This window comes from Arachis stenosperma, chromosome 8 (assembly GCF_014773155.1).
Source record: "Arachis stenosperma cultivar V10309 chromosome 8, arast.V10309.gnm1.PFL2, whole genome shotgun sequence".
Classification (NCBI taxonomy): Eukaryota; Viridiplantae; Streptophyta; class Magnoliopsida; order Fabales; family Fabaceae; genus Arachis; species Arachis stenosperma.
Genome location: NC_080384.1, coordinates 9,221,026 through 9,233,077, shown reverse-complemented (window position 1 = coordinate 9,233,077; position 12,052 = coordinate 9,221,026). Strand labels below are relative to the sequence as shown.

At 36.9% G+C, this 12,052-nt stretch overlaps 3 protein-coding genes across 3 annotated transcripts; all 3 read left to right on the top strand.

Annotated features, from left to right (window-relative positions):
• The first annotated feature begins 2,523 nt into the window (after positions 1–2,523).
• On the top strand, positions 2,524–3,155 carry LOC130945336 (protein FAR1-RELATED SEQUENCE 5-like). Its single transcript, XM_057874069.1, has 2 exons — positions 2,524–2,637; positions 2,850–3,155. Exons 1-2 carry the CDS (start codon positions 2,524–2,526, stop codon positions 3,153–3,155), a joined length of 420 nt encoding a protein of 139 aa, XP_057730052.1.
• An 84-nt stretch (positions 3,156–3,239) lies between these two features.
• Positions 3,240–3,786, top strand: LOC130945335 (protein FAR1-RELATED SEQUENCE 5-like). Its single transcript, XM_057874068.1, has 2 exons — positions 3,240–3,592; positions 3,681–3,786. Exons 1-2 carry the CDS (start codon positions 3,240–3,242, stop codon positions 3,784–3,786), a joined length of 459 nt encoding a protein of 152 aa, XP_057730051.1.
• Positions 3,787–3,810: 24 nt separating this feature from the next.
• LOC130945334 (protein FAR1-RELATED SEQUENCE 5-like) lies at positions 3,811–5,064 on the top strand. Its single transcript, XM_057874066.1, has 4 exons — positions 3,811–3,956; positions 4,009–4,085; positions 4,185–4,452; positions 4,710–5,064. Exons 1-4 carry the CDS (start codon positions 3,811–3,813, stop codon positions 5,062–5,064), a joined length of 846 nt encoding a protein of 281 aa, XP_057730049.1.
• Positions 5,065–12,052: the final 6,988 nt, after the last annotated feature.

Here is a 12,052-nt window from a genome sequence, read left to right as displayed (position 1 = left end):
AAATTTACGGTGATCCATGTAGCACATTTTCCGGCTATGTTTTAAATAACAAGAGAAGGTGTCATAATTACAGCAAGAGCATGCTAACTTTCCCTTTGTGCTCCAGCTGGATAACATAGGATAAGCTGAAAAGTCACTTATGGTCCATAAAAGTACTGCGTGTAGTTGAAAAGTTTTATTCTTTGAAGCATCATATGTTTTCACTCCAACTTTCCATAAAACATTCAACTCTTCAATTAATGGCTGAAGATACACATCAATACTTTTTCCAGGCGAACATGGTCCAAGGATGAGCAAGGACATCATGACATACTCTAGTTTCATGCAACACTATGGAGGAAGATTGCATGCGACCAAAACTACTAGCCATGTACTATGGGAGATGCTCATGGTTCTAAATGGATTAAATCCATCGCTAGCTAGCCCTAGTCTTATGTTACAAGATTCTTTAGAAAAATCAGTATGAAGCCTGTCAAAGTCTTTCTATGATTGGCCATCAGCTGGGTGTCTTAACTTTCCATCCTTTGAATGATGTTCATCGTGCCACCTTAATGATTCAGCTGTTTTGAACACAGGAACAACTTCTTAAGCCTTGGAATCAAGGGAAAGTGCCTCAAAACCTTTGCAGGCATATTTTTTTTCTTCAACTTATCAACTTTCGTATATACCTCAACATTTTCTATGTACCTGGAAGCTCCACAAACTGGACAAAATTCATAATCTTCATATGTATCCCGAAATAGAATACAATCGTTGGGACAATAATGAATTTTATTATAACCAAGTCCTAAATCTTTTACCATGGCCTTGATTTTATTGAAAGAATCAGGAATATTCAAATGAGGAATCGCTTCTTTCAGTAATTCATGTAGAGCAGTAAAGGATGCGTTACTTCAACCATTAAGAGTCTTCAACAAATACATTCAGATAACGAATGATAATGTCGAAAAATTTTTACACCCAGGATATAACTCTTGTTTTCCTTCTTCAAGCAAGTTATAAAACTTTTTTGCATCTTCGTTTGGCCCATCACCATCTTTATCTCCTTCAAGCACATGCCGAAATGTCTCGTTTAGCAGCCCATGAATGTCATCGACAAATCCTTCATGGACTTCAACCTCATCGGAATCACTATCAATGCAACTTATCCTTTTGCCGTGATGAACTCACACAGTGTAACCTTTTTGAAATCCCTTACTTATTAGATGATCATAAACTTCATACCTTCGCCCCCAACTAAAGTTGTTACATATAGAACAAGGACAAAGAATTTCTTGTCCTTGTGGTCTACCTTTAGAAAAGGCAATCCAAAAATGAATTAACACCATGTTAGTAACCCTTAGTATGTCTTGGTAAACTAGTCCACCTTTTGTCCATTATTTTGTCAACAAAAATAAAAGACACTGACATATGTTTTAGACTAACTATAAGTGATTTTTTTTAATCAAGAGCTTATTACTTCTAAAGGATTTCTAGAAGTCAACCACGCATGTTCAAAAGAGAACATTTCAACCAATCATGAAACTAACAATTTGTATCTAACAAACTATGTAAAGAAGCTTAAGCAATCAATTAATCACTAAATATTCTTAACAATTAAATTTTCAAACAAATTTAAAAAGATAATATATTAAATGATTTACATGTAGTGTAGCTCAATGTCTAAGGTAGTCGCAGCTACAGAGAGACCCACTATTTGACTACTTTTTTCTGATTTTAAAGAGACAAACTATAACAGCAACAAAGAATAAAAATATAAGTAATTCATAACCATAACTCTAATACTAATGTTACTATCACTTTCATGACTTAAATAAATTGATTTCTCAAAATAAGCAACAATACATTCAAAGTGAACAAAGTATATAAATAAAGGAAAAGTATAGGGTACCAAAAATTGTATCTGCCAACTATTACCAACACTAATTAAAATTAATTTAAATATAATTTGTTATGTCAATTAGGGATTTGGTGGGTCCAGTATAATGCAATTTGAAATGTGCAGGAGTGATAACAAACTAACGTAGCATGAGGCCAATTACGAACGCAACAGGGCACCCCACCGAGCAAACCTAATCCTCATTCTTCTCCCTGGTTGCATCACCGTCGTGTTACTTTTCATCTCACCGGAACCCCACCATTTGATCCATCGACGGTGACATCGCCTTTACCCGGAGGCCACATCTACTGTGACCTGAGTCTTTGAAGGTGTCACGGTCTCCGTTGGGTTGCTTTTCATCTCACCGGAACGCCGCCATTTGATCCATCGACGGTGACATCGCCTTCACCCGGAGGCCACATCTACTGCGACATGAGTGATTGAAGATGTCACGGTCTTCGTCGGGTTACTTTTCATCTCACCGGAACACCGTCATTTGATCCATCGACGGTGACATCGCTTTCACCCGGAGGCCACATCTACTGCAACGTGAGTCTTTGAAGGTGTCACGCAACCCTCTTCTCCTCAACCATCTTCGGTAAGGTATGTGTCTTCATTGAATGCACGTGGACTACATAATATCGATGGAACAAGCAATTTGTGAAGAAGTATCGTACGGCACAGCATATGATGGTAGTGATCAGTATAATTCTTGCGACGTTAATGTTCCATCGCTTAGTGAAGATGACACACAACATGTGGACAAGATAATTTGGAAACGTTATTCAAGTAGAGGACGATGCAATGGCAGTGAATCATGAGGTGTGAAATATTATTTATTTTGCTGAATTCATGTGCTCATGAGGGGATACTCATGAGGTGTGAAATATTCAAAAAGCTAGAAATTTTTTATTTTAATTAGTTAAGTACTTTTTTGTTGAATGATATTTTTTTCTGAATGGCTTTGCAGTTACCCAATCACACTGAAATTCTATTAGATGAAATCCCGTACGTTGGATTGAGATTTGTTTCCTTGCAGCGGGCACAAGAGTTTTACTCTAATTATGCAAAGAAAGTTGGCTTTGTAACTAGGATTAGGAATACCAACTTTGACAAGACCATGAAGGATTCAAAGATACCCATTAACCAATCGTTACACTGTAGTCGTGAAGGTTATCGGGAGTCTCGAGTGAAGGCAGCAACTCGGGTAAAGAGAATAACAACCAGATGCAAAGCAAAGATGTACGTCATGCTTGATAGGCAGAAGGATAATTAGATGGTCTCCAAACTAGAACTGAAGCACACCCACCCGTGTTCTGCCAAGCAAGCTGTGCATTACACTTAGTACAAGGAACTGACCATGCATGCCAAGTGTGTGATTCAGAACAACGATGAGCCTGGCATATGGCCCAACAAGACTTATCTCGCACTGGCGAATGAGGTTGGTGGCTCGTCGAATTTGGGTTACTCAGAAAATGATGTGAGGAACTACATTACGAGCAATCTGCGCTGTGCTGACGGAAACGCAGATGTGAGGAAAATGATTAGCTATTTCATGCGAATGAAAGATATCAACCCAAATTTCTTTTATGTAGTTGATGTAGATGAAGCTAACCAATTTAAAAGTGCGCTCTGGGTAGATGCAAGATGCAGGGCTTCCTATGAATATTATGGTGATGTGGTATCATTTGATACAATGTACAGTAGAAACAAGTATGTTAGTGTGTTTTGCCTCTATTCAAAGGTTTAATGATTTTCGCATTTAGCATGCTTTTGGTAATTTTGGCTGGATATATTATAGGCACAGACTTCCATTTGCATCTTTTGTTGGTGTTAACCATCACGGCAAGTCCACTTTGCTCAGATGTGCTTTGATAGGAAATGAGAAAATTTGTAGCTTTGAGTGAGTCTTTAAGCAATGGTTGAGGTGCATGGAATCTCTTCCACAGGCCATCATCACGGACCAGTACAAATCCATGTTTGGTGCTATCAAGAATGCCCTTCCAGATACTCGCCACCAATGGTGCATATGGCACATAATGAAGAAGATACCCAATAAGCTCGGAAGATATGCTCGGTACATACAGAAAATTAGATGATAGGATGCATGGCACTATTTGGAATGCTAGGTCTGTGGAATCTTTCGAGAAGGATTGGTCTGCATTCATTGTTGAGTTTAACTTAGAGCGAAATAGATGGCTATCAGGTTCGTTCTGTATTGTGCTCTAATATTCATCTTTTATAGTGGGTTTGTTATGGAAGCTCTGTATGGTGATTATTACTTTTTTTTCTGTTGGTTATGTAGACCTTTATGACGAACGTCGAATGTGGGTTCCAATCTATTTTCAAAGTGAATTTTGGGCAGGTATGAGAAGCACTCAACGGAGTGAGAACATGCACGCCTTTTACGGTGGTTACTTGCATTGTAAGAGTGGGCTGGTTCAATTCATGCATGAGTATGACAACGTGCTTGGGAACAAGAAGCAAAAGGAACTGGAAGATGATGCTGCAAACTCTAAAGGAGTTGTCCCCTGTTCATCGAGTTCTACAATTGAAAGACAATTTCAGCGTGAGTACACAACCTCTAAATTTAGGGAAGTACAATAGGAATTCAGAAAAAAGGGGATTATTTAGTCCGTGGTGTGACTCAAGAGGGTGATTTATTTCGTGTGATCGTGAAAGAGCAATACATATTATATGGAAAACCTAGGTCCTGGAACAATATTGTCGAGTTTGACCCATCGACACACAAGATTTGGTACGAATGCAACATGTTTACATTGAGAGGTATTCTTTGTTGTCACTGTCTTGTTGTTTACTTTTATTACAGAGTAGACAGAGTACCATCTTGCTATGTTCTCCTACGATGGAGCAAGAATGTACAGCGAAAATACACTTTCATTAAGAGTAGCCATGACGAGAAGCGATCGGATAAAAGCCACAACTTATTTAGAAAAGTGTGTATGCACTTCTTTAATGTGGCACAGGAATTTGTGACATGTGAAGAAGAGGTGACCATATTACATTCTGGTCTTGATGAGTTAAGGGCCAAGTTGGTTGATTATCGTGCGAACTTCGGGTCCAGAAGTGTTCCAAATATACAGAACAACATGGTGACACAATGTGACCCAGCTTGTGTTGCATCTGACATTCAAGGTCCCTCTAAAGTCGCAACAAAGGGTTGACCGAGACTAAAGAGGCTTGGATCTGAACTGGACACCTCCATTAAGAGATCTATGCGAAAAAAGAAGAATAATCCACCTCAGGTATGTGTCTACCAGTACATAGTTTCTAACCACATGTTAGCATGCCTTGATGGATAAAGTTGAAAGTATTATTCACTTCTTGTTTATGCATGTTTGCACCTTTTAGGAAAATAATGGAACAATCAATCCAAACATAATGGCGATTTCTACTGTGAGAACGACTGAATCACAAGGACATGGTGGGTTCTTGTCTTTGTTACACTCATTTTGACATACTTAGATTACTTTTGATTATGGATTTGTATGGACACGTGCCTTCTTTAGTATTAATTTTTTCCACTAATCTTTTTACAAAGTATTTAGGTTATTAATTTAAATGACATTTTTTACGCTGAGGATATATCATTACTCAATGAGTTTTTTTGTTATTAGGATGTGTATCTTAATATTACGGTTACTACCTCAAAAATGTGTGAGTTATGCCTCATAACGAATCAATTAAGACTTCATTGAAACCTTTAAGCTTTCATAACTTTAAAAGAATATCGACATGTATAAGACACATCCGTACTGAGACAACTTTTGAGAAGTGACGATGTAATTAGATAGTAACTGGGAAGACACATCTGCGATTACATACAAATACCAAAATGAAAAAAGTCAGTCTTACAACACACGTATGGTATTAGACACATCCATATATACATAGACACATCTGAAAAAGATATGGACGACACACCTGTCGTTAACAAGCCACATCCAAACAAAAGACACATCCGTGAGAAGAAAAACATGTTAACATCACATAACTATGATAGCCACATCCAGTGTAAGACACATCCATGCTGAGACAACTCCGAAGATGACACGATGAAATAAGGTAGAAACATGTAAGACACATGCGATTACATACAAGCAAAAAAAAGACACATTATTATAAGACACATGTGGCAGAAGACACATCCGAATAAAAATATGAAAGACACATCTATGGTTAACAAGACACATCCATTCAGAAGACACATTCGTCAAAAAGACACATCTGTCAACACTTGTCAGAAGACACATCCATTTTTCAGCACCTATGAACAACACCTGAATAACAATACACTGCTAACATAAATGAAGACATCCAAAATAGAAGACATTCAAACTGTGACATGCTTAACAATTGGAAACAAAAATATCCCAAAGTGTATCAGTTGGTCAGCTTGTGCATAAAATTATCCCAGACAAACGTGTGAAGGAACAAGAATCCAAAACAAAATGCCTCCGCGTAAAACAAGAAAAATATTTAGACCCAACAAAAAATATCTCACAATGTGAGGATAACCCTGCCCTAAGTAAACTAGAATGTAATATACAACCTTTATCTTTTGATATTTATCTTCTTTTGCTCGTCTGTTTCTTTTGCATCCCTATTGCTCGCTGAAACATGCTCTTTGTCCCAGGTGCTGTAAACGGAGTCCTAACCTCCTTACGTTTGTTTCTTTATTGGTTGCGGCGCACAGGAGGTCGATCATGGCTGCTAACGGCATTCAGAGCATCTCTAATGACTAAATTTTTGTGATATAGGATGATGTCAAGCATTATCTCCAACCTAAATAACTTGATAGTGTTCTGCATGTGAAAATCAAAGTTAGGTAACTGCATGTAGGTACAGACAATGACATGTGCTTAAAAAATCAGTTAACTAGAGCTAGAATTTAGAATCTCACATAATTCCAATTATTCACATTCCCGCCTTCAATCCAGTACTCCATGAACTTTATTGCATACACCCCACAATCAAAACTATGTGAATGGAAACAACAGATTATATTAGAAGAACAAAAAAATATCTAAATGAAACTTAATAAATACAACCTTTGAAGATCTTGAGGGGGACTCACCCATTTGGTTGTACTAGAACAGAGGCATATGTGCAAGGTAGCCCTTGTTGAATGGGCTTATAAGTGGGAATGGCCACCTGTGCTATGTCTTCAATGAGCCTTTCCTAAACCACATTGAAAACATTTAAATAGAATACAATAATAAGGATTAAATAAAGCCTAAGGGTGACGAGATATTGTGGTACCGCATATGCATCTAGCATGCTCCGGAATGTATCATGTGGTCTATTGGGTATGCTATCTAGTACAAATAGTTTTTTTCCAGATACATCGAATGCATACACCCACCAGTGACGGGTGATACATACTGGAAAAAAATTACTGCAACATTATACAACTGTAATTAGGCATTTTACGTGGATTTATAATGGAAAACACATATCCGTTGTTCGGGTGAAAATAAAAATAGTAACTTCTCATATGAGAAACAGACTTACTCATTTTCTTTTGAAGCTGTTACCTTATCAAAATACCTAGTATCAACACCAAAGTTTTCCCCCAAATCCACATACATCGGATTTGGACCGTCCTGAAACTGTAATACATTCTTTTCGACCAACACCATTTCCTGTCCAAAGACGAATACGAGGTTGTTCAAAAGGTTTAATCTACTTAAATTATTCATATAAAAGTTTCCTTACCAGTATCCCTGGACACACGAAGTAGAAGTCATGCGTGAATCTTCTTAACCCTGAGTCATTGAATGTGCAACACATCCAGTGCATGACCTACTTAACCAGAATGTAAAGATTAATTATCCGCAATACAAAATGCCTAAACAAATTTGATTACCAAGTTTTTGGATTACATATATTGTTATCCTTTCTCAGCACTAAGTGTGGTCTATCCTCATACGATACAACTTTTTGCTTATTAGCAAGGGATCTGTCCACAGCCCATCCTCTGATTCTTTGTTCGTCCCGCTCAGTGAGTTTTTGTCCCTTTAGTAACGGATGAATGGGTTGAGGGGGATGGTGTGGGTGTTTTGAAGATCTACGTCATCCCAAGTGAGAATGATGGGTGTGGTGGACTCAGTGTGCGGACTGAAGACCCTTTTGGAATAATTGTTTGTATCGAGTCGATGCTAATGACTCTCAATGGGTAACGTCGCTCGATTTCTGCCCATAGCCTTTCGGACTCCGGATCTCGCTGCGATAAGATGTCAGGGTGCCTGTTTCAAAATTAACCATGTGGGGCGGTCAACCTATATGAATTTCAAAGAGAAGAAGTGAAAAACAATACACACTATTAATGGAAACAAAGTTATATACTATTCACTTGCATGTCAAAAAATTCACTAGAATATTCTTGAATTCCTGAATACTCAGTCATTACAGTTGACGGAGTTTTTGGTTTAGCATCATCCGTCTCGGTTGGTTTCTTTGATGTTTTCGGGAGGCTTGTTGCGATGTTCTCCCCTTCTGTCCCTTTTTTTCTGTTTTGGTTTGCTTTTTTGGGTTTTGATGCGAATTCTCTTGCCAATGGGTTGGTTATTATCGTCATCCTTGTCGAAAGCAATTGCGTTATCATTTTTTTATCACTGAGCCGCTAATAACTCCTGCCTTCAAGTTGGATCCCTGAAAGCGCATCATCAAAAACATGGTACACAAAAAAAAAAAACAAAGTGATTTCAGGTCACTCAATCAATGCAAGTTAAACTAAAGACAGCATAACCTATTTTTGTTTTCGAAACAAGGCAACAATAGTTATTTGTTTAAACATATGGTAAACCCATGCTCGTGTGCTTAGTTTGAAAAATGTATCAGACACATTCTTAAACCGCCACATCTTACTTACTTTTTGGTTCTTTGTTCTCTCTGTCTTGCTCGTTCTGCTAGTCTCCCCTTCTATCAAACAAGATTTTGGTGTCCTCTTCAAATCATGTTTATGACGTAGTCTCTTCGCAATGGGCTCGTCATCATCATGATCGCCATTACCCTCTCTGCGATCAGATCCCTAAATTTACAACACCAAGCTATTCAGTTCCAACAAGGACATAGTTCCTAGAATTCACATTATTAACACAAATTAAATGTATACAACTTCTCTTTAAGGAATATTAAGGAGGGTCTTAGCAGCCAATGGTAAGAGAAAAAAAAATTGGAACGTTCACTTTATTTTTATTTTACAAATCTAAATAAAATATTCATTACATAGCCATCTTTACTCACTTTTTTTGCTCCCATCAGGACTCATTGTGTGGTTCGTGTCTTCTTTGTTAAGACCTGCACCCATTGTGTGCTCCTTTGCGGCACCTTCAAGGACTACACCATCGTTTCCTCCGATTACGATAAAAGCCTATTTAGGGCCATCAACTAGTCAAAAGACACACAAAACTAAAGCCACATCCAGCACAAACACATCCAACTAAGGTTACATGAAAAAACATAGCCATAACTGACAAATCAGAGTCATTAATAATTCAATGTACAACCATAGATGCCAGGTCTTCAAAAGTGTACTTGCAGTTAATTACAATAGAAAGAGAGCTTCGAAGAGTACATACCTTGGGTTGAATAGTTGCTGCCATAGCGCTAAGCTCCTTGGCAGTCCATGCAGAAAGCCACGGCTGAGGTTCTTAACAGTTATCGAGATCACCATGCTTTAGCTTCTGGAAGTACAACACCTGTGGATATTGCATACAAATCTTATTTATTGGGATGCAAGGGATAGACAGATTAAAATGCATGATGAATTAAAAATGTTACTAGCAAGGCAAACATGTAGCCCTCGCAAGACTTATTTTTTTACATTAGTACTTTCTAATTGCTTGTTCTAATGATTTGAAAATATGCAACGGCCAACGGAATCTCCCGGGATTAGATACATCAATTATTGTATCGATGTGCCACGGCGAGATGATGTGTTGCACAGTCGGACATAGAAACATCTTCAGCACGAGCAGGATGAAATGCCTCCTAAACTCCATCCTATCATCTTCAGTATCCATAATGCACTGGTTAACAAAATGCCTCAGCTGTATAGTATTTAACCGGTGAAATCTTCTTCTTATCGACACATGGTCAGCATTACCAGTGTTGAACGATGGGAAGTCATCAACTGCAGCATACATGTGTATTAACCACAGTAAAACGACCAGCTGAATAAGAATAATAAAGGTAAAACCACGGAGACCGAAACCATTTTAACCAATAATATGTTGTTTAACAGATAAAGGTATTCTCACCACTGGGCGGAATTCTAAACAGACGTTTGAACAGCTCAGCCCCAATGCGGATCACTCTATCAGCTACTTTCAAGGTGCTTGTTTCAGTGTCATAAGCCTTGACCAACATCACCATTATCCCTTGTTTAACATTCCACTTTGGTACTAGCTTAAGGAAACCAAAACCAATTTCTTCTATCTCATCTAGCTTTTCTTGGGCTTGGTTAGTTTCCATATCATGGAACAGATCTGTGATGTAGCACGGTGAACACCGTGTCTCTAGTAATTTCTGTCAACATTAACCAAGACCTTCATAAACAAACCAATGCTAAAATAGAAAGAAACATAAGTTTCTAAATGATTTAATACCGGCTTTCCCATGTCTTGACGTCGATATCTTACAATAGTTTGAAAATTCTGTCCAGGTTCTAACTTGTGTTTTCTTCCCCGAACTCAACTAAGTAAGCAGTATAAGAAAATGATGAAATATAGATAAGCACTAGATAATTAAACGATCATATTTTGCATTGATATTATTTCATTATTTCAAGCATGATTTGCACTTTAATTAATACTTGATTCTTACACATTGAATATTCAATTAACCCTTACTTTTGAATATTTGAATAACAATTATTATATACACAGCCTGAGCACTATAAAGAAAGTGAAAGGAAAAGTTAACATTGTGCTATAATGTGTATACCTAATTAATTATTAACAATCTATATATACCCTCTTAACGAAAACGGGAAAGGAACAAAAAGAAAAAAACAATAAGATGAAAAGTATCAAAGTCTGACGAGGAGGAAAAAATTACATTTTTCTATTCATAAAATCATCCAAAAAAATTTTCCACTTTAAAATATTTATAAGAATAACTCCAGCTTTTAAATTTGTTTGGTGTTACTTGGCCTTTCCCGAATTTAACTTTCATTCAATTTCATTAAGAAAAAGAAATTAACAAAATAAAGACAACTAAAGAAGATCAAAAAGAAAAAGCAAACTCAGGTGTGGGAAGTAAAAAATAAACACATACATAGCTTGAGAATGAAGTTTGTGTTTCTTCAAATTTTGATCCAATTATGTGTTATTAATCACTACGCTTTCAAAAACTTGACAAGCAGAGAATTGTAATACAAAAAAACCAAGATCACAGCTGAAGAATTTGTAATACAAACATACGCACAGAATTCTTTAGCTCTGCATGCACATGTGATAATGGGTTCGATTTAATTATATATATATATATATATATATATATATATATATATATATATATGGAAAAGTATAGTTAGACACATCTAAGGCAAAAGTTCAAGTTACTTTGTAAATGTGAAGAGGAATGAGAAGATACATCTGAGGTAAAGTCCCCATAAATTAAGGTAACGAGTCTCACAATGGAAAGCTAATTCATCAAAGATAGTACATACATAGTTACATATAGCACAATCAAATGTATCATATTACATGGAAGCTGCCACAAGGATCATCAACACCGACTTAAATTGTTATTTTTAAATTTTAATTTAAATGTATCCTATTACATGGGAGCTGTCACAATACTATTGATTGGGTTCGCCAACATATATAATGAATTAAAAAAATCAGTCAATTATTAAAAAACAAAACTAAGACCAAAATATGGTAGAAGGGGAACAAAAAGGCTGTGTACAGCAACAATATTATATAGCAGGGGACCACAAATATGTTCCGAATTCTACTTCACAGTCAAAATCCGTCCAAAAAAAATCATATCAGTGTAACTATCATGGCAACATCATTTCTTTCATATAGTTAGGCACAGCATCGTAAACCATATTAACACAGGGAACCATATCAACAATAAGCCTATTAATCGACATATTTCTATTTTTTTTAAATGGAACATGCAATAGACACAGCACCA

Excerpts from the sequence above, each read along its gene's own strand:
- LOC130945336 (XM_057874069.1), top strand. The coding sequence starts at position 2,524 with ATGGAACAAGCAATTTGTGAAGAAGTATCGTACGGCACAGCATATGAT. Across the intron at positions 2,638-2,849 it reads GTGAAGATGACACACAACAT|TTACCCAATCACACTGAAAT; the intron begins GTGGACAAGATA and ends ATGGCTTTGCAG.
- LOC130945335 (XM_057874068.1), top strand. The coding sequence starts at position 3,240 with ATGCATGCCAAGTGTGTGATTCAGAACAACGATGAGCCTGGCATATGG. Across the intron at positions 3,593-3,680 it reads ACAATGTACAGTAGAAACAA|GCACAGACTTCCATTTGCAT; the intron begins GTATGTTAGTGT and ends GATATATTATAG.
- LOC130945334 (XM_057874066.1), top strand. The coding sequence starts at position 3,811 with ATGGAATCTCTTCCACAGGCCATCATCACGGACCAGTACAAATCCATG. Across the intron at positions 3,957-4,008 it reads AAGCTCGGAAGATATGCTCG|GTCTGTGGAATCTTTCGAGA; the intron begins GTACATACAGAA and ends TTGGAATGCTAG. Across the intron at positions 4,086-4,184 it reads GCGAAATAGATGGCTATCAG|ACCTTTATGACGAACGTCGA; the intron begins GTTCGTTCTGTA and ends TTGGTTATGTAG.